The following is a 23,432-nucleotide window of genomic DNA, read 5'->3' on the forward strand; positions in this document are numbered from 1 at the left end:
GACTAGATTCGGTTAGAATATCTGGTTGGCATGGATGAGTTGGACCAAAGGGTCAGATTTCTGTGCTGTACATCTGACTCGAAAACACCAGCATTTTCAATTTAACTGACAAATTTGATCAAACTGATATATGCAGCAGCATAAATTATGCTTAATGATTATAGAATTGCTAAAATAATCTTTTGCAATTAAAAACTTTATTGAAAAGTCATGGCAGAAAATTAAGTGGTCAACAGGCTCATGCATTCTCAAGAGCCCGTACGAACATGAATGGTAATTTCCTCTTCAAAAATAAGCTTGGCTGGCTTCAATAAGACCAAACACAAAGTTACTAATTGTGCACTGTAGACAAAATATTACACTGATTTAATAGCATATTAACACTGATACAAGTAAAACATTTAATCCCTGAAAGATGGGGGAGTGGGGGGGGCGCGAGGGGAGGAGGAAGGGTCTCATGGAAACCTACAAAATTCCTGGGCGAGGTAGATGCAAGGAAGCATGCTCCTGATGGTAGGGGAGTCCAGAACCAGGGTCACGGTCTAAGGAAATGGAGTAAACCAGTTTGAACTATGATGTGCAGAAATGTCTTCACCCAGATTATGCTGAGCCTGGGGAATTCACAACCACAGAAAGCAATCGAAAATGCAATAAATTTTTAAAAAATTTATAGTTGTACAATCAGCCATGATTATAAATGGTGAGGCAGGCTCAGAATGTGCCAAATGGCCTACTCCTGCTCCCATTTTCTATGTTATATGTTACTTTATCTCTCATGTCAAACATATGGCATACTAGTGGCAGTTTTGGCACCAAGAGACTTGACATTAATTCATTCATAATAAATATATTTTGTACTTAAGTATGAAAATACATACCTTTGAGTTTAGTTGTGATGAACGATGTCTTTTTTTCACTTCTATCCAAGAATCAGATTCCAGATCAGGCAAACTTGTAGAAAGCCCCTTAGATACTGTCTGAAGGTTGTTGGCTTCAACATTTGTATTTGCAGCAACAGGAGTTCCTACCCTTGGGGAACTAGGAGCAGATTCTGAAAGTCACAAATAATAATATTTTATAATACATGTTCCATGCCACATTACATCTGGCAATCTACAGGTTATAAAAAAACCTAACATATAGCAGACCGGGTTCTCTCTCTAGACCACAGTATGAGAGAGTTGGTGCATAGCAGCAAGACCCATTCTGATCAAGAAATCTGTCTGATATATTTACCTGGAGGTCAGGTATTTTGTTTTACTTCGCTACGTGTTGCAGGCCATGCCGGCTCAGCTAGAATTTATTGCTCACCCTGAAGTGTCTGGTGGTGGTGGTGGCCTTCTTGAACTAACGCAGTCTTTGAGCTGTAGGGGCACTCTCAGGAGGGAGTTCCAGGATTTTGAACCAAGCGACAATGATAGAGATGTACAGTACAGAAGCAGACACTTCGGGTCCAATCTGTCCATGCCAACCAGATATCCTAAATTAATCTAGTCCCATTTGCTAGCACTTGGCCCATATCCCTCTCAACCTTTCCTATTCATATACCCATTCAGGTGCCTTTTAAAATGGTGTAATTATACTAGCCTCCATCACATCATTCCACGCACGCCTGTGTGGAGTTTGCACATTCTTCCCGTGTCTGTGAGAGTTTCCTCCAGGTGCTCCAGTTTCCCCTTGACAGTCCAAAGATGTGCAGGTCAGGTGAATTGGCCATTCTAAATTGCCCATAGTGTTAGGTGCATTAGTCAGAGGGAAATGGTTCTGGGTGGGTTACTCTTCATAGGGTTGGTGTGGATCTGTTGGGCCGAACAGCCTGTTTCCACACGGTAGGGAATCTAATCTAACATTGTAAGAGAACTAAATATTAAATCAAGATCAAGGAACGACTAAAATTAATGCAAGTAAATGAATAGCAAATGAGTAGTGGTGATAAAATAACAAATCTAGGAGAGTTCCCTTAAAACAGTGATTTAAAGGAAGAGTCAGAACACTTTAGATGCAGAATGATTTTCCGAACTCAAAATGCTGATATTTCAAGCTGATGCTTTGTCACCTGAAGCACTGATGGTTTTTCTCGCCAGAGGTGCTGCCTGTGTATTTCCAATATTTGTGGTTTTAATTTTCATTTCTCAACACCTGCAATTAATTCATATTTTGATGATCTTTAAAATTCTCTGTTTAGGAACTATTTCTTTAGATTGGTAAACTATATGTTACTCCACTATTTAAGTGAAGGTGTGAGAAGGAATCCAACCAGGTTAGCCCAACAAATGGTCAGGAAATTACTTGAGTCATCTTGAAAATTCAGCTGATCAGAGTGAGTCAAAGTAATGGATTTGTGAAGAGCTGCTCATATATGTGACCCTAACTGATTTTTATGAAGAGATTATTCAAGTAATGGATGGTGAAATGTTTATGAATATTATTTATATGGATTTTGAGGAATTTGATAAAGGCTGCCATTAAAAGGTTGTTTTAATTACAATTGAAGTTCAAGGAATTAAAGGCAAGTTAATCGATCTGGTTCGGAAATTGGCTAAACAGGAGGAGACAAATGCATTACGAAAATGGGCAATATTTGACTAGTGGGGCCTTGCAAGAATATGCTGAGGCCTAGAAAGCAAGACAACTGAAGTTTAGCGGTGCTACAAAGATAGGTGGCATGAAAGTTGTGCAGGTGTAAGCATTGATGATTAATGTCACTTTTTAATTTAAAATTAAACAGGCAAAATTGTGAGAACCCACTTTGGATAAAAAAAATCTAGATGGTGAAAAGTTAGTGGCACAGTAGTCTATAGACCTGCACACAGATCCAAAAATAATCACAAAAAGATAAATGGAATGTTGACCTTTAATTCGGAGGACAGGAATAGAAAGGGTCATGGGTCAGGCAGCTATCCAAAGTACTGATGATACGACAGAGTATTGTACACAGGTCTCGGCACCATACCCTCAGAAGAATATTACAGTATAGCCAGCTCAGCACAAGGACACCTGGAACCTAAGGGTGGAATTACACATCCTGACTGGGGTTACATCCCTTATAATTCCGAAGATTAGAAAGGTGATGTGATTGAACTTGCGAAAGTAAAAAAAGTGCAAGGATATAGAAGGTATAAGAAACAACTTTGAAGGTACTGGGGGAGATGGTCAGTCTCTTACAGTGGGATATGGCTTCACATTACAGCGGAATGTGGCTTCACATTACAGCCAAGCCTCTCGGGAGTGAAGCTAGAAAAATTGTTTAAGCATAGGGCGATTGAAATTTGGAACTCCATTCCAAAGTGAGGGCAACACGGGGTTGATTGACAGTTGTTACAAAAGATATTAAGGGATATGGAAATGAAGGTATATGGTGTTAAAGACTAGCTATAACCTGATTGAATGGCAGAGGAGGCTCATGGGTTTAAAAGGTCCCGAAGGACACATGCTCTCAATCATGATAACATTAGTACACATTTCCTTGAGCTTCAATATTCTTAGTGTATAACAGCACAGAGCATATAAATATTTAAGAATTAGTTTTATAAAAATCCAACACAATGGTAGAACAACTGCAGGTCATCTTATTACAAAGAGGCCAAATATCCACAATACTTGAAATAGCTTTGAAGCTGATCAGAATATTTTAGATTTTGTTTAAAAAAGCACGTACTGAATGCAGCATCTCCAGTTTTGGAGTTGCTGTGGAGAATTTTATTAGTTACTGTGCTCTAGTTGAACTACTCCGTTGGCCTTTTTGATTACACCATGAAACAGAATCAAGATGGCAGCAAGACTAATCTAAAAAGAGTGGCACTTGGTCTGAAACAAAAGTTGACTCTCAAAATGAGGAAGAAAGCACAAAAGGTTAGTCCACAATCGAGTGAGGGAGGGAGGGAAAAGTTCAAAAATACAACTAGTTGACAAACCAACCAATCCACTTTCCTAAAAATTAAAATACAGAAGTTGAGGTGCTTGTTAACTGCACTCGTGTTAAATAGGAAGTGTCCAATACTGGACTACAAGTTTTCTTCTTTGGTATTTGCCCTGTTACCATGGTCACTTGCGTCCATGTATTCTTTTTCAGCAGTAAGGGAAGGCAACTTCCAAGGTCAATGCCTCTCCTTCCTTAACCTAAAACAAGTATACATGCAGTAGGGTAAAGACAGATTACACTAAATTGAGGCACATTATTTTGCTGATTTAGGTCCAATAGTCTTGCTGTTAATTGAGATAATTGGGATTTCAAAATTGGGATACTAACATTAGCAGAGGTGTAAAACAGCAACAGTCGAGGTGCGTGCATTATCAATGACATTAGGCTCATATTTTAAACGAAACACTGTGCAGTACACTTACCAGTTTGAGAGCCATACATCTGCCCAGGTACAAATTCTGGGCAGTTAATTAAACGGGAAAAGTCAGTTCTTGGCATGTCAGAAACAGGTGGGCCTGGAATAGGCCATTTCTCAGGACTCTCTTTTTTCCTCATTTTCTGGTCCACAATTTGCACCTCTGTACTCCCTTTTAATGCCTGAAAACACAGCAATAGCATTGGTAAATGTAGACTAAAAGATTTGAATGACAGATCATTAAATTAATTTCAGTTTTAATTATTGATTAAAGAATCAAAATGATCAAAACCAGGGAAGACAGTTTAGCTAACATATCACGATTACAAAAGTTCAGAATAGTCTAAGTTAACACATGGGAAAGTCCCAGAAGTAATCAAAATACAATGGCTTTTGGTATTTGCCCGATGTGAGTACTTTTTAAATGTTATGCTCTTTTCAAAAAGATGTGCCACCAATGCACTGCACCATACAACTTCCAAACTATGATTTTCGGTGAGTGGGTGGGGGACATGGCTGTACAGTAGATATAGTTTACTTGGAATTTCAGAAGGCTTATGCTAAGAGATTAGCACGCAAAATTAAAACACATGGGATTGGGAGTTGTGTATTGACAGATACAGAACTGAATGGCAGTCAGCAAACAGAGTAAGAACAAATTGGCCTTTTCCTATTCCTCTGGGAGCCAGTGACTCATGGGGGATCAGTGTTAGGACTTTAGCTATTCATACTATAGATATGATTTAGATGAGCGAACTAAATCGAAGTAATATCTCAAAGTTTGCACATGACAAAGCTGAAGGTAGCATTAGGAGGATGCAGAGATACTTCAGGGTGATTTAGACAAGTTTAGCTGATGGGTAAATTGGGAGGGGGGGAACGGAACGAATAAATGGGAGGTTACCCACTTCGGTTGCAAAACCAAATTATCTGAATGAAGATAGATTGGGAAAGGGGGAGGTGCAATAAGACTTGGGTGCCCTTGTACAAAAGTCACTGAAAGCAAACGTGTAGGTGTAGCAAGTAATGAACAAGGCAACTGGTATGTTGGCCTACATAGTGGGAGGATTTGAAAATAACAGGGATGTCTCTTATTGCAATTATACAGGGCCATGCTGAGACTAGACCTCGGAGTATCGTGCGCTGTTTTGGCCTCCTTATCTGAGGATGATTTTCTGGCTATGTAGAGTGCATAACAAAGGCTTACCAGACTCTTTCTCAAGCGACAGTAATTGTATTTATTTTCTCTCTTCTTTTAGCCCTTGATTTGGTAACTCGGGAGTGATATTCGTGTCCTCAACCATGCACACTGATGCAAAGTAGTTGTTCAACTCTTCAGCCATTTCTTGGCTCCCCATTATTTCCCCATTTTCGATCACGAAAGGGCCTGTATACTTTGGCCTCTCCCTTTCTTCTTACATATTTAAAGAAGCTCATGCTGTCCATCCCTATATTACTTGCATGTTTACCCTGAAATGTTTATCTTGTTATGATTATTTGTTTGGGCATGTTCTGTTGGTTTTAAAACTTTCCCAAACCTCTTGCTTCCCACTAATCCTTGGCACATTGAAAGAAAAGCACGCAATTGGCTGCTATCCTCAACTTCCTTGGTTAACTACAGTTGGCTTATTTTCCTCAAAATTATTTTCCCTTACCAGAAAGTATCTTTGCTGTGAGACATAAGCTATTTTATTAAACACATGCCAATGTAATTTTAAGAACAGGACAAAGTTTATTACATACGAAAGGGTGGGAAGAACCCTATGCAACTCATTGAAGCAGATATCAGAAATAAAGATTTTTGCCTTTACACACTTAAAAACTTTATGGATACTTCATCAGTCAAGGGTCACCCTTTTTCTATTTCAAAATTTGCTTGCTAGCATCTTTAGTTAATATCACTTCCTAAGACAATGTTACAAATGACAGACAATACAATCCATGAAGTTGGCTTTGTAACACAAACTGCTCCGTTTTTTGGTGCACATGAGGGATAGTGTCACTTTTCCTATTGACACCTATTGCTTTAAAAACTAATTCTCTCAACAATATGTTTAGTGGTCACCTTTGCAGGCTTATAATGAATCAACCAAATACACTCACTTCAGCCAATCTGGGACCATTGACATAACAAATTTTGGTACACCTCATATGTTGTGCTCTGATGCTGTTTGAAATTTAAGACAGATTAAAGATGAATTTATTCTGAAAACTCAACAAGTTTCAGAATATCACATTGAGGCAATGCTAAATCTAATACAATGGCTAGATCACTGTCAGGGAGTAGTGTATGCAGTCCTGGGGGTCACATCACAATGAAAAAAATGTCAAATTTACCAGGATGAAAATTTAAATGAGGAAAATCTTAAGGCATATCAGAAATAAAGAAATCCACTTAAATTTGCACCTAGTGAGAATAATTTTGTATTATACACTGGAACATTAAAGTTTTGGGAAAATATTTTCACTATTAAATACTTGCATGTACGTTGAAACTTACAAGTTTACTACTTAACAAGACTGAATTATTATGACTTCCCATCCCTCAATGCCTACCTTATTCCCCTTTCAATACATTACTTTTAGACATATGTGACTTTTAAGTCTGAATTAAGTTTCAGAGCTCTAAGTATTGAAAAACATGAGTTAAATCTTCAGTGATGGAAAGAATTAATTATATTTGCCAAGTTTAAATCAACATGGGTTGGAATTAAGCCAGCATACTTTAAGCAGAAAGCACTGATAAAAGTGGAGGTGCTCTCTATGTAACATGCAGAGGGTCTAAATGATTGCTGCTTCTCTCACATCTCAATCTCTTAACAGTCTTTCCATTATATAGCCTGCAAAACATGCTAAGTACCTCACTGACAATCTGAGCAAAATAGTCCTAATAAAATGGCAATTAAGCAAATCAAACTTTGTCAAACTTCAGAAAACATTTCAAAAATCAAAATAACTGTCAAAATTACAACACTCTAAACTAAGTTTTAAAGAAAAATTAAATAAAACAGCAAATAATTTTCTTGTATAAATTGGCATGAGTTACGGCCACTACTCAGGAGGAAACATGGATGAATGCGAAATTCAGAACAAACCTTATATTCAGTAAAGTAAAGGCAAATTACAAGCACAAACTGGCTGTGAATAAAATTCAAAGGATACCTGCCTTAGGACTGACTTCAGTAGTGAAGAGATTGGCATTTCATATCTATGTGTGGCAGTCAGGTATGCTGCCATGCTTATTGTACTGTTCCATAAACAAGAATGCTACATACATATACAGTTAGTCAATTTTTTGACACAAATTCAAGTTTTCAAAAATATACATGATGACAGCAGTTTAAAATACAATCAATTCCTTTTTAGTTGTGCCACATCAATATTTCTTGCATTTTGAAAACACTGCACATTTTGCTAAAAGCAGTGCTCAAACTTTGAGGAAATTCAACCCTACAAAATACAATTTTGTACCATTGTATACTTTCGTTCAAAGTTCATTGTCTTCTTGACCATCAGTTGACATCCTCTCCTCTGAGCCTTCGTACAGGATTTGATCAATGACTGAAGTCGAGACTTATGTAATGTAATTCAGGAAGTTGCTACACTAGCTCAATTGGATGAATTTAGATTATGCCTTTAGATTATTTAGGTAATCATAAGATCCCATGACATTATTTAAACAGAAAATTCTCCTTGTGTCCCAGCCAACATTTCTATGCTCCCTCCACACCCCAACCGTTCAAATAGATGCCAAAATCGACCAACCATGCAGCAAACTCATTAATGGCTGAAGCACATTGCTGCCAAGTTTTTTTAATTATGTTTCATTTAGAATGAAAATGATATGCTTCATAGAAAACAAGATATTTCAATAAATTAACTTTAATTTTAATTTAATTAATCATTTTCAGTCCAATTAAAAGTAACTTCCTTTCAAAGGCATACACTTTTTCTTTTATAACAAAAATATGCAATATTAACCTTGAACATCATGATGCATTCCAAGGCACTTCATAGTTGCATTGATATAATTTGGAGATACAAGCAGCCAGAATTAGAGGAGCTCAGACAGCTTGGGAATGTTGCAGTGCTGGAGAAGTTATAAAAATAGGGAGGCACGAAGTCATGGAAGGTCTTGAACGCAAGGTTAAAAATTTTCAAATTAAGGCAATCGCAAGTTGGAGTACACATAGGTCAGGGAGCATGGGGTGATGGGTAGCAGGCAGAAGACAAACAATTATGAAGTTCAAATCATTTTTGGCATTTTACATTACAAAAACAGACAGGCATTACCTCCAAAATGAGATTTACATCTGTAGTTAGAGCTTGCACCCGGTGGAAACTTGCAATCAGAGAAATGGGTAGGAAACCTTGTTCATCCATTTTTCTCCGTAGGAAAAAATCTCTTTCCAGATTTTCTGTACTGAAGTAGTACTCACTAAAAACAAAAATTACCCGAGTTAAAACATTTACCCAGCTAGGTTATCATTAGGAAAGCATCGCAATAATGTCACATACATCTGTCGTTTAATGTACTCCTTCAGTAAGGTTTCATCCACTGTGTACATCTGTGCTCCACTTCCATCGTCATAATAGTACATCATGTTAGTGTTGTATTCTGGTACATACTGGTCAGAGGTATCATACGATTGCTTGTACCCATATGGATAGTCATAATTCACTGAGGAAAAAAAGTAATCTAAATCAGTTGCATTATCCAAAGTTATATTTGAAAGTTAATCATACATAGCTTCAAATCTTATGCTTTGTGCAATCATTTCACAGAATTATATGTATTTTTGCACAGCACACATTATTAAATATGATACCTAAAGCTTTGTTTCAGTATCTCAGCCTAGAAGTATTATAGCTTCTATGATGGAAACCTTAAATTCCTTCATTTAAAACAGAATTTTCTCAATTACCAATAAAAAAAAGTGAAATATCAAAATTAATGACATCCGGAATCTCTTCCGAAACTATCAAAATCTGTTTAATGAAGTTAACTCACTCTAATCCTTCCTAATTTGATTAAGTCATCCATTTTACCCTATGAAAACAATGAACAAAAATTGCAAGAATCTTGGAACATTCTTTATAATTGTATGTAATAAGAATGTCCTTTTCACACAAAAACCCTGTATATTCAATCATGAATCATTCATCATCACTGATGAACACAGGCTGGTAATCTGCTCCTCAGCCAAAATGCCAACCATTTAAATTCTGAACAACAGAGCTTATAACTAGATTATGCAGTTTATGGAATCCAAATAGGTCAAGCAGCAGACTCCCAGAAATCTGTTTAGTCGCTGAGCTGGAAAGTTCGTTTACAGGCTCGCTGATGATGTTACCCAGTCTGGTGATGGAATGTCTGAAAACAAACCTTCCAGCTCAGAGAGCAAACTTACATCCAGAACCTCAACCTGAGCTACAAATCTTCTCAAAACCCACTACCTGTTTAGTCTTAGTAAGGTGGCTGCACATCCATGAAAACAAGCAATGTCAGAAATAAGATAAACTTTGATATGTTCTATATGGGGCCAGCCAACCATGCTCAGAGATGTATATGTGAGTGAATAATTTCTACTATGGATACTTAAAACGTAGCAGTCAAGTGCCATGTGCAGCCCTAGACTCCGATTTGAACCAGTGGTAAGCCAGGGCATTACTACACAGTTTTCCTAAACATTAGTCATTGGTCAAGATGTTGCCTGTGCTGAAGCAGTTCACCTATGGAGACTAGATCGGTTAGAGACCTTTTCCTTAGTACAGAAAAGGTGCTGAGGTAGGGATCTGATTAAATTGTACCATGTTCTGAGGGGCGCTGACAGGGTAGGGGGACAAACTTTTAGGGCACAGTGGCTCAGCGGTTACCACTGTTGCCTCTCAAATAGTTACCCAATACCAGAACTGAATCTGGGTTCTTGATTCCGTGTAGAGATGTACAGCTGCCCCATGGACTTTCACTGGGTGCTCTGGTTTCCTCCCACAGTTCAAAGATGTGCAGATTAGGTGGGTCAGCCATAGTAAATGCAAGGTTACAGGTATAAGGTGGGGGCTGGGTCTAGGCGAGACGTCCTTCGAGGTTGGTGTCATTTTGATTGGCTGAATGGCATCTTTTTGCACTGTATAGATTCTTAGATTCTATATTTCCAGGCTGTTTTACAGAGATCCTCTCTCCACGCTACATTGGTTGATGTTTGTTTGAAATGCTGTGCTGCGTGTGGATAGATAAGTAAGCTATTATCCTGAGAGACGGTAGCAAGGTTTCCAAATATTGTCAGAGGCATTCCTGGAGGTTTGATGTCGACTGCATTACCAGTGATACAGACGCTGGTCTACGACATTCAATCTCAGAGACAGAATGGCTGTCCACTACTGTGTATGTTGGATGGAGATACTGATACATATAAGTGGTTGAAAAAAGTGGGTTTTAAGTTGTAAAGAGAGGCACTATTGATGGAATTGATTTGCCAATACTATTCACAAACACTTACCACGTGAGCTTCCCCTGCCACGTCCTCTTCCTCGACCTCGACCTCTGCCTCTACCTCTGAAACTGCCTCGTACACCACCACCTTCACTTCTAACACTGCCAACTTCGTCAGCATCATCCCTTCTGTCTCTATCGCGCTTGTCATCTCGGCGCCAACCTTCACAAAAGCGAGTTTGTATTATTCAAATGCAGTTTCTCAGGACACAGTCCTAAAATTTCTGGTCATTGTTGACTGACAGGAAACTCAAAATGATATATTACAATTCAAGAAGTGTCAATGACATCCATCACACTGAATTGATTTGAAGGAGTCACAACATGGAACTTGCCACTTTTAGAAATTCTCAGGTATTTTAACTTGCTTGCTACCTTGGTAGTGTGTGTGTTTTACTTGTGCTTAACTTTCGATTAAAAAATGGCAGGCAGGATTCACAGAGAGGAGGACCAATAAGTGGGAGCCAAAGCCTGGTGGGACAACAAACCCACTGCAGGTTTGAATGCTGTTCAAGCATGAGGGAGGTAGGGAGGGTAACAGTGTCTCAAAATCCTTGTAGAATCATAAGCAAAGGAAAGTATGCTGGAGGAAAGCTTACAGGTCTAACAGTATTTTTAAAAATATTATGATTTTCTCATGGGCACCTGAGAGGAGGCCTTAATGCCTCTTCCACCTACAACAGGAAAATTGTCATCCTCCCAACTGAAAGGTGGTCCATATAAAGCTGAAAAATCATAACAGCTTCAAGCTGTCTCCACGTGGACACTTAATTGCTGCCAGGCAAGTTGATGGTGTTGGTTTGATGCTGGCTCCATGAACATTACTTAGAGATAGGAGGTGACTTAATACTGGCACATGTTTTGGGGAGGTGACCTAATATTGGCACATTTGCTCTGGATGGCAAACACTTTCAGGCTTAGGTACTTTTACACTGTAAAACAATTTTTATTAAAGCATGTGACCAAACATAGTAATGCTTTTTCCTATGGAAATACTAAAGTAGAAAAGATTTTGTTAACCTGAACCATGAACATATACGAACAGTTCCCAATGCCACGCTTTACAATTTTACTCCTCATAAGTCACTCGGCACACTTTCCGGGGGACAAACACTTATACAGATGCTCAGGCAATTTTCCTCAGACCATCAGTAAATTAAGGTCGTGGTAAAGTTACCATAGTTCAAGACGACTATAGGGTGATTCTTTCAGAGACAGGTAACTGGTGATGATTTAACTGGAGGGTCACCAAATCTCAGGCAAGAGGTTGAGAAGGACAGACCTTCATGATAATCTCAGCTGGCGTGGAAATTGAACCCACACACTTGGCATCACTCAGCATTGTAAAATAGCCATCCAGCCAACTAAGCTAAATGACTCCCTTGACCAATCAGTACCAATCAATTGAATGCTGGATAACTTCCATTGGCTTCTCATGATTTTTGGTCAGCTGTTCTTCAGAATATTTTTTGAAGAAAAATTTGTGTGCTCCAGTAAGATTGACAAGTGTATTTTAACACTTTCAGGTTGTGTCAATGTTCTGAAGACGTTTTGCATTTGAGAAAGTTTACCTGTGCTTTGCTGACAGTTAGAAAAATGTATGTAGTTAATTGATGATATCCAAGATACAGAGAGAGCAAGAGTTTACACTGAAGTCCTTTAGATATTGCAACAATCAGCTGTTTCTATCTAAAATCCTGGATATGTTTCAGAAATGAAAATAAATTACCATGTACTCTCAAAAAAAGTGTGTTTGGAACTTACTTCTTGAATAATCATTTCTTTTGTTGTTTTGCATCGATCGTGTTGTATCTACCTGAGAGCGTGAACTATTACGTGAGCTAGGCCTTTCTTGCCCATCTTGTTTCACTTCATCTAGGTGAAGAGGAACCCATTTATGCTTGTTCGCTAAAATATTTAAAAACAAAACAGGTGATTGTGTGCACTTACATGATATCCCTCAAAATAATTTTATAGGAACCAAACAACAGTCGTGAAGAAAATTCAGGAATCTGCCTTTTGAATTCAAACTGAAAATATTTGCCCTTAATGCAACACCACACTCGGAAAAATATTTAGACTCAAAAATATAAAAAAATGAATGGTGATAATAAAACTAAACAGTAAAGAATTCAACTTGTAAAAAGAGTTTATGCTAAGAAAATACCAATAAAATGTAAAGACTTTTAAAAATGACTAAAGCAAAATCTCACATTAACAGATCACTCTATACCCCTCTGAGCAATAATAAAACCACCTTTTTGTCACCTCCCCAACCCAATAAAAAGGAATAAGTATACAAAGTAAAGTAGTTTCTTTAATCTACTGACAATTTCAGCTTTATTCAAGCAGGTTTCTTAAGCTTCCTTTAAATTTTACATGTTGTATAATACCAATAATGGCTTCAAAATTAGATAACCAGGCTGTCCGAAAATACCTGATGTTGCAGATTTATAACCATTTGCTGGTTGTACAAAAAAATGCATCTTGCATCAACTGTTGATCATCCCCTTATCTGCACCGACTAAAACACAAACTTCACTAAATAAAAACCAATAGAACTGTGGATGCTGTAATCAAAAACAATAACAGAAGTAGCGGAATAACAAATACCACTGTTTACTTTTTGGGATACCATACAATTAATATGGACCAAGTGCAGATAAATGGGGTTAGTGTAGTTTCTGTTTTGAATTGCATTGTTTTGTACTTGTTGCAATATTAAAAAATCTATTTTTTCCTCATTAAAAATATAATTTTAAAAAAACTGCTGGAAAAGCTCAGTAGGTCAGGCAACAACTGTGGAGAGAAAGCAGAGTTAATGTTTCAGGTCGAGCGATCAGAAATTCTCAAGGGTCACTCGACCCGAAATGTTAACTCTGCTAACTCTCCACAGATGCTGCCAGACCTGCTTAGCTTTTCCAGCTACTTCTGTTTTTGATACTAAACTACACTAACTCCACTTACATGCACTTGGCCCATATTAATTGTATGGTATCCTAGAAAGTAAACATAATGTAAAGTAGCATTTATGTTATTCAGTGAAGTTGGATAAATCACTCAGGTCCCACACAAGACAGACTAACCACAGGGCTAAACTGTGAGAGAAAAAAAAGACCTCACTTTCTGGAAAGTGCAAATGTCTTCCAATGTTTTTTAAAATATACATTTTTACAATAGAGCTCAACAGTCCTTCAGTACTTGTAAAAGGTAGAAGCAGTTTCAGTAGTAACTAGAAAACCTCAGTCAACTGTTGGACTTAAGAGGTTCTATCTCTTCTAGGTTCTGACCACAGCACAAGGAGTTTCAAATCCTTAAATTGTTTACATGGCACATTCCAGATAATATTGAATATTTCAAGAAAATATGAAAACAATTAGGAATATGTATTTAGCTGGTCTACTTCTATTACAAATATGTATGTGCTCATATATATTTTCAAAACTTTTGAAAAGGGTTCAGGGAAAGAACAAGCAAATGGGACTACTTGAAAAATTATTTTCCAAATGTTGGCACAGGCACTTCCTACTTATTCTAAGATCCTACATAAAGTCGGATGAACCTTTCAATAGTACAATTGGCCAAACAGTCTTCAGTACTGCAAATTAGAGCAGGACTTATATACTTAAAAGTCCTGGGGAGTGTTACTGAACAAAGAGACCTTGGGGTGCAGGTTCATAGCTCCTCAACAGAGGAGTTGCAAGTAGAATGGAAAGTAAAGGGAGTGTTTGCAATGCTCGTCTTAATTGGTCACTGCACTGAATATAGGAGTTGGGGTGTCTTGTTGCAGCCAAACAAGACACTGGTTAGGCCATTTTTGGAATAGATAAATTAGATTTCCTACAGTGTTGAACCAGGCCCTTCGGTCCAACCAGTCCACACCGACCCTCCGAAGAGTAACCCACCCAGACCCACTTCCCTCTGACTAAAGCACCTAACACTATGGGGAATTTAGCATGGCCAATTCACCTGACCTGCACAACTTTTGGACTGTGGGAGGAAACCAGAGCACCCGGAGAAAACCTACGCAGACACTGGGAGAATGTGCAAACTCCACACAGTCATCTGAGGCTAGAATCGAACCTGGGACCCTGGTGCTGTGAGGCAGCAGTGTGAACCACTGAGCCACCATGTATTGCAGGCAATTGTGTTCTCTGCTATAGGACCTATAGCAGATTGCCCCGATCTATCACCTTTACTCCCACCTCCATCCACCTATTGCACCCTCAGCTACCTTCGCCCCAGTCCCACCCTGCTCCCATTTATCTCTCCACCCCCAAGGCTCTCAGCCTCATTCCTGATGACAGGCTCCGGCACAAAACGTCGATATTCCTGCACCTTGGATGCTGCCTGACCTACTGTGCTTTTCCAGCAACACACTCTCAACTCTGATCTCCAGTATCTGCAGATCTCACTGTCTCCTCTGGATAATATCCAGGCTTAGGCTAACAAGTGACAAGTACATTCATGCTGCACAAAAGCCATACAATGACCATCTCCAATAAGAGACAATCTCACTACCATCACTTGTCATTCAGTGGTACGGCCATCACAAAATCCTCTACTATCAACATTCTTGGGGTTATCATTGACCAGAAACTCAAATTTTCTCATCATAAACAGAGTGACTACAAGAAAAGTTCAGAGGCTAGGGATTACTGCAAGTAACTCACCGGACTCCCCAAAGCCTGTCCACTATCTACAAAGCACAAGTTATACATGTGATGGAATACTGTCTTCCACTCATCTGGGTGGGTGCAACTCCAGCAAAACTCAAGGAGCATCATACCCCAGGACAACTCTACAACTGCAAGCATCCACTTTCTTGACCACTGACAGTCAGTACCACATATAATCTACAAGATCCACTTCAGGAATCAGCACTTTCCAAACCCATGACCATTTTCATCTGGAAGGACAAGGGCAACAGATACATGAGCTCCATCACTTTCAAATCACCCACCATTCTGACTTGGAATTATATCACTGTTCCTTCAGTGCTGATGGATCAAAATCCTGGAATTCCCTCCCTCTCAGAATTGCGGGTGTAGTACATCACATGGACTGCAGTTGGTCAAGAAGGCAGCTCACCACCTTCTCAAGGTCAACTTGGGACAAGCAGTAAATGCAGGCCAGCCAGTGACACCCACATCCCACGAGTGGATTTAAAAACAAAGTGCAGAAAACATCCATGACTCAGGTTCCACAATGGACAAAATATGAGCTTATAGTCTAAATTGTGACATTAAGGAAATGAATCAAAAGATGCTAACAGTGGTATCCGAATGCAAACCATCATGATGCAGAAACTGGCTTTAAATCAATCCATATTCAATGGTAAATCTTTTACAGGTGTTAGTGTAGGCATGTTGTAGGAACGTAAGAAAAAATCTAATTAAGCCAGGCTAAATCATACCAATTTGTCAAAAATATAACTAGCCTTTAATTTGAAATTATGCTTTTTGCATTCTTAGCAAGAACAGCAGTATATGCATTATATAAATGCTGATTATAACACTGCCTGTTGGAATTAGTTGACTCGAAAACTGAGCATTAAAGCTTTTAAAAATTGCAGATGAAATATGAATAGCTAAAATAAAATGCTGAAAATATAGGCCATGAAGTTTCTGTGCAAAACATACCTTTCTTCCCCTTTTGTGAAGATCCGTGGGATTCGTCTTCAATTGTTGACTTTTCTTCTTCATCCTTTTTCTGCATTTCTCGGTTTTCTTTACTTTCACTGTCTTTCTTTTCAGATTTGTCTTTCTTCTTATTTTTATTCAGTGGCTTTTTGTTTGGCTGGTTCATGATGTTATGGTGCTATGAAAATGTGGAGTTAGTATTAACTTGTAAGGTCAATACTCAATTTCACATTTCAATACAGGACAACTTTTTTCAATCAACCATCAAAAAATAAAGTTTTCCCCATGAATTATAAGTTAAAACCATCTAAAACAGTTGTGTGGTATGGTTAGTTATGCAGATAAATTCAATTTTGGACCAAATTCATTTACAGTAATTTGAATGTATACAGTATGCATGCTATGTACAATGCCTGCAAAACCACTTACAACATAACTCAGATATAAAATGGGAATTGTAATGAACAGCAGCATTAAACCTCAAAAAGGTGAAAGTTTTGAAGTGTAATACAACTTATAATATCTAAGACATTGCAAATCAAGAGACCTGGAAGTAATTTATCCAAGGAAATTGAATAATAAAATAGCAATGGCTTGAACTCTAAAGGGAACAACGCTTGCTATTCAGTTTAGAAAAAGCCAAATCAAGAAAAAAATCTGAGGCCATAGTCCTCAATTCGCCTTTAAATCTTCAACAGATTATGTACAAACAGCTCAAGAATCAGGGGGTCCAATCAGATTAAAAAATCATCAGTCAGCAACAGGGAAAGTGATGAGGAAAAATAATTAACATGCAAAATCATTTTATGAATCATGAATGTTAAATAAAAATTTGGAAGCATATGTGATCAAAGGAGATATGTAAATATAAAACTCAAACCTTTCAAAAAAGTTTAATTCTATCTTAAAAATCTGTAACAATAAATTTACTTTTGACTAAATAAGAACCAACACTGGTGAAAGAAATCAGATCAGAGAAGTTATTCAGCAGTAATCATAATTCATTACATTATTAGAAATTGAATTACTCCTGAACATTCAAGTTTTAACTATGATGTAGTGGTACCAGTGTTGGACTGGGGTGAACAAAGTTAAAAATCACACCACCAGGTTATGGTCCAACAGGTTTGTTTGAAAGTATTAGCTTTTGGAGCGCTGCTCCGTCATGAGGTACCTGTGGAGCAGGATCATAAGACAGTCCATCGCAAGAGATCAATATCGTGCAACTGAAACGATATATTGAAGAAACTTAGATTGCTGTTAAGTCTTTCACCTTTGAGAATGGGGTGCAGGCTTCGGTTCATTAATATGTAAATCCCAGAGCTTCTTTCAAGACACATTCTGGAGATAAATTCAGGTTTTATAACAAAAAGGGTGTGAGGTTAGAGTCTGTCTGTATCACAACCTTGAGCCAGGCTGGTTTTATTTCCAAAGTAGGAATTTATAAAATCATACACGAATTGACTGAGTGCAGATTGTGTGCTTTTTGAACAAAATAGAATGCATCTGCAATTACAATTTTACAAATGCAAATTCACTTCATAGACTTGTGTGCGTGTGCATGAGAGGGGTGGGGGGGGAAGAAGAGGCAAAGAGGGAACAGGAACCCCAGGAACATGAAGGAGAGAGAGAGTGCATGCATGTGGGGGAGAAAATTAGTGAGTGTGCAGGAGTGCCTGCATCAGTGTGACAGAGTATAGGCCTGTGAGAGCGTGTATACTGTCTGTCTCTCTCTCTCACACACTACCAAGCACGCGCATGCACACTTCCACCGCACCCCCCCTCCCCCAACAAATCCCCAGAGGGAGGGGGAAGGTAGCTAGGAAGGTGATAGATGCAGTGTGGGGGGCGGGGGGGGGGGGGGAAATGGTGATAGATTGGTGGGAAGGAAGATGGACAGTAGGACAGTGCTGAGTTAGAGGACTGGATCTGGGATAAGATGAGAGGAGAGGACATGAGGCAACTGGTGAAATGGACATTGATTCAGTATGGTTGGAGGGTCCCAAGACGGAAGATTAGATGTTCTTCCTCCAGTTGTTGGGTGGCTAGGATTTGGCAGTGGAGGCAGCCCAGGACTTGCATGTCCTTGGTAGAGTGGGAGGGGGTATTGAAGTGGTCGGGCCCACCCCACATTTCTGTGGAAGAGCTTACACTTGAAACATCGACTCTCCTGTTCCTTGAATGCTGCCCGAGTGCTGTGCTCTTCCAGCTCCACACTTTTGATACACACAAGTCTATGGGGTGTATTTGCATTTGCAGAATTATATGCGCAAATACATTGTTTTGTTCAAAAAGCACACAATCTGCAGGCAGTCTATCCATGTGATATTTTATAAATTCCTACTTTGGAAATAGAACCAGTCTGGCTCAAGATTGGGATAGAGAGACAGACTCTAACCTCACATCTTTAAAGCACTGAGTTGAGATATCATTTTTTAAAAATAAAACCTTAAGTAATTGAAATGTGACTTGAATTAAGTTCTGTGATTTACATATTAATGAACCTAAACCTACAACTCATTCTAAAAGATGAAAGACTTAACAGCAATCTAGTTTGTTCAATATATTGTTTCAGTTGCATGACACTAATTTTTTTGATAAAAATTCTGTGTCTTATGATCCTGTTCTGCTGCTACCTCATGAAGAAGCAATGCTCCAAAGACTAGTACTTCCAAATAAACTTGTTGGACTACAACCTGGTGTCAAAATTTAACTATTTCATCTGGTCTTTATGCAATGATAATAGCTAAAGGTTTTAAGTTGATGCCTTAACTGATTTCAGAGCAGCAACAGCATAGCCCCTTTGCAGGGTTCTTGTGGTGCCAGAAGGTCAAAACTCAAACCCCATGTTCTCCAGGTGTGCAGTGCATCTCTGAACAAATTGTTTAGAAAATATCTATAGGCCTGTGGAACATCAGGGCATCACTGCCTGCAATTTCAGGATTTTCTCACTTAATCACGTACAGATGACAGAGCTGTTAGTTTTACCAAATTGTAATGAAGCACCAGCAGCCTTGCGGTTATTAAAAACAGCAAATGTTAAGCTAATAAGAACATTCAAAACTAACAAGTAAAACTGTGAATCATAAGACAAAAATGCAAGCACAAGATAACCAGAATGTAATGAGCTAAACAAGACTAAATTATGGTTTGTAATTTTACAGATGACACCAAGACTGATACTGTAGTGTACTGAAGGAGGTTATCTAAGGTTACAAGGAGATCTTCTTCAATTCAGTCAGTGGACTGAAGAATGGTAGGTGAAATTTAATTGGGATAAATGTGGTGTATTGCGTTTTGATCAAATGAACAAGGGCAAGACTTATACGATTAAAAATGGAGCCTACGGTAGAACAGAGGGGTTCAGGTACATAATTCTTTGAAGTCTGCATTTCAGATGGGGTGGTTAAGAAACCATTTAGCATGCTTGCCTTCATTGCTTAGATCTTTGAGTGTAGGAGTTGGGATATTATATTGAGATTGTACAGGACGCTGGTGAGGCCTCTTCTGAAGTAGTGTGTCAGTTCTGATTTATCAGAATGTTGCTCGTAATGCAGAGTTTGAGTTATGGGGAGAGGCTGGGAGTTTTTTCATTGGAACATAGAAAGTTGAGAGGTAACCATATACAAGTTTATAAAATCATGAGGGGTTAAATAAGGTGAATGGCAGGTGTATTTTCCCTACCATGGGAGATTTTAAAACTAGAGGCATTTTTATGGTGAGATGAGAAAGATTTTTTAAAAAGACACGAGGGGTATATTTTCTTTAATATACAGTATGTGGTTTGTGTGTGGAATGAACTTCCTGAGGAAGTGGTGGATATGGGTACAGCTAATGTTTAAAAGACATCTAGATAAGTTGACAAATAAGAACAGTTTAGTGGGATATGGACCAAGCGCAGACAGGTGGGACTAGTTTAGCTTGGGATTATATTCGGAATGCACTGGTTGGACTGAAGGGTCTGTTTCAGAGCTGTATAGATCTATGAGTAACAGTTACATATGTCACAAAGCTGGTCCTTTCTTCTAAAAGCTGTTCGTTTTCTAAAGGATACTATGTCCTTAGTTTTTCTCAGAGGGGTCGTAAAACAGTCCGGGCTCCAAAATAACTGGTTTGGTACAGAGATGAAAGTGTTTACAGAGAGGCCTTTTTGTTTATACGTAAACAGATGAGACTTTAGGCCACAGCTTTCATGTTTTAGAAGTAACCTGTATAACGAAAGGGGAGTGGTCAGTCCAAAAAGCTGAAGTCTTGTTTGAATAAGTTCAGCAGTGGGCTGTGTGGAAACAGGCTGCTAGACTCTCTCCTTCTGCCCTTCTAATTTTGACCGGTAAGCCTTAGTTTCATTTTTGCTCTAGGTTTAAGGGGTTTGTTTTTTTGGGACTGTTGCGTGTATTTTTCGGAACAGTCTCGTTTGGATAGACTGAGTTCCATGGGTACTCTATATTCTGTTCTTTGTTTTAAAACCTGGTAGTCAACCTAGCTAACTTACTCCAGGTAATTTTCACTGTCCACTGACCGAAACAAATAGCAAGGTTACGGTCTGGACTGCCGGCTTAAGAAAGTTTTGAGGGGTCCGGCCTAGTTCATAATACAAAGACTTGACCTCTAAATAGAGATGTGTTTAGGGTGATCCTCCTTTTAAAGGTATATGATAAAAGCATCTGATCAGGTTGACAGAAACTAATTAGCAACTCTCATCTTGTCAGTATCAAAAATAAAGGCAGAGCATTAAAATTGCAGCTACTCAAGGAGGTGATGACTTCACACAAGAGGTAATGCAAACATGAAATGCATAAAGAGTTGTTGATACTAACAGTCAGTTGATTCCGACAAATTCTTAGGGAAGGCTGAACAGGCTGGATATGGTAAATCAGCAAAATCTTTTCACTGGGGTCGGGGAGTCCAGAACTAGAGGGCATAGGTTTAAGGTGAGAGGGGAAAGATATAAAAGAGACCTATGGGGCAACTTTTTCACGCAGAGGGTGGTACATGTATGGAATGAGCTGCCAGAGGAAGTGGTGGAGGCTGGTACAATTGCAACATTTAAGAGGCATTTGGATGGGTATATGAATAGGAAGGATTTGGAGGAATATGGGTCGGGTGCTGGCAGGTGGGAATAGATTGGGTTGGGATATCTGGTCGGCATAGACGGGTTGGACCGAAGGGTCTGTTTCCATGCTGTACATCTCTATGACTCCATTATAAAGGGCACAGATACAAAGACTGAATTTAAGTTTTACAAAAACAAAGTTTGAAACAAAGTTCCACCTAAAATGAGAAATTAGAGTTGGACTAGATTGACTCCCAGCCTGCAACTTCTCTATCTTAAATTTCTCATCTTTGTTTTCAAATTCCTTCATGTCCTTGCCTCACCATTCCTAATTTCCTTCCAATTTAAACCTATAGATATTTTTGCTCCTCTAGTTCTGAATTTTGCATAATGATTCCATCACTAGTGGCTGAGACTTCAACTGACTAGATCTTAAATTCTGGAATTCCCAGTCTGCACTTTTGATTTCCCAACTCATCTGCAGCCTTTATGTCACTTATTAAAACCTCTCTTTTCAAGTAAGCTTTTAAATGATTTGACTTAACTCACATGACTGATTCAGTATCATGTATTTTATCAGGATATTTTAAGTAAGAAGCCCTAAATATTTGTTGCATCCCCAATGCAACTGCTCCTTGATACAAATGTGCTATTTACTGAAATGAATTGAAGATTAAAAACTAATTTGCACTCGTGCAGATACAGACTGAATTAAAAAATTGTTTGCTAATAAACCATTTAATTTTATTTCAGCTTAATATATAGACAAGTGCACTGTACATTAACATACCTCCTTATTAGCAATTTCTCCTGGAGTAGGCCAGTTTGTGATGTCACTGAAATCGCTTGCCTAAAAATAGGAGAAAAACAAACAAACATTCAATATTTCAATAAACGTAAAAAGAACGTTACAGCACAGAAAAATGCTACCTTTCCTGTGCTGGCTCAAGCAATCTGATAAATCCCACTTCCTTGCACTTTCCCTACAACCACGCAAACATTCCCATTCCAAATATAAATCAAATACTCTCTAACAATTGATTGCTGAACATACATTTTTCACCACTTTCTGGTAGCATACTGCAGATCACAACCAGGCGCCTAAAAAACGTCTTTTGTTCTCTGTCATTACTGACTCTTCTGGAAAGAGCTCATTCTTATTTGTCAGAACTCGTCATATGTTTGAAGACCCTTTAAGTGTTCCTGTAAGCATTCAGATCCAGAGGAAAAAAAATCTCATCTCTAGTCTTTCCACTTGAACTGAAATCAGTCATCCCAATTTTATTCTGGTATTTTCCTCAAATCAAATAAGCAGTTTTGACTTTCCGGTTTCCTGACTAGTGTTCATAACTCTTCTGTAAAATGTACCTCAGAAAAAACATAAATTAAAGTTAGTGGGACCAAATTTGCACCCCAATACACCAACATTTCCATGCATTTTCATGCACAGGTTTGAGCAACTTCTTTGCTGCATAGCACCTCCGAACAACACCATACACCAGATATATTGATGACATTTTCCTCCTCTGGACCCATGAAGGGTCACTGAAACAATTAGTGATATTAACAAGTTTCATCCACCATCACAATTACTCTTGAGAATCAGTCTCATTCTTCGATACATGCACCTCTGTCATAGATGGACACCTCAGTACCTGGTTCTGGATCAGTGGTGCTGGAAGAGCACAGCAATTCAGGCAGCATCCGAGGACAGGCAAAAGCCCTTCATCAGGAATAAAGGCAGATAAGCTAGAGGAGGGTGGGGGTGGGGAGAGAGTAGCATAGAGTACAATAGGTCAGTGGGGAAGGAGATGAAGGTGATAGGTCAGGGAGGAGAGGGTGGAGTGGATAGGTGGAAAAGGAGCTGGGCGGGTCGGACAAGTCCGGACAGGTCAGGGGATCGAGTT

The 23,432-nt window shown here is 38.7% G+C and overlaps 1 protein-coding gene across 5 annotated transcripts in view; it reads right to left on the reverse strand.

The window, feature by feature from the left end:
• Positions 1-23,432, reverse strand: part of LOC122539387 (la-related protein 1B-like) — a 114,272-nt gene that overhangs the window by 43,473 nt on the left and 47,367 nt on the right. For all 5 annotated transcript variants that reach the window (XM_043674174.1, XM_043674173.1, XM_043674172.1 and 2 more), the window contains exons 4-11: positions 22,316-22,375; positions 16,473-16,650; positions 12,595-12,738; positions 10,838-10,993; positions 8,856-9,018; positions 8,631-8,775; positions 4,345-4,519; positions 879-1,051 (exon numbers count right to left, since the gene is read on the reverse strand). In XM_043674174.1, the coding sequence (XP_043530109.1) occupies positions 879-1,051; positions 4,345-4,519; positions 8,631-8,775; positions 8,856-9,018; positions 10,838-10,993; positions 12,595-12,738; positions 16,473-16,650; positions 22,316-22,375 (1,194 nt within the window). The remainder of the gene's footprint in view (positions 1-878; positions 1,052-4,344; positions 4,520-8,630; positions 8,776-8,855; positions 9,019-10,837; positions 10,994-12,594; positions 12,739-16,472; positions 16,651-22,315; positions 22,376-23,432) is intronic.

This window comes from Chiloscyllium plagiosum, chromosome 32 (assembly GCF_004010195.1).
Source record: "Chiloscyllium plagiosum isolate BGI_BamShark_2017 chromosome 32, ASM401019v2, whole genome shotgun sequence".
NCBI lineage: Eukaryota > Metazoa > Chordata > Chondrichthyes > Orectolobiformes > Hemiscylliidae > Chiloscyllium > Chiloscyllium plagiosum.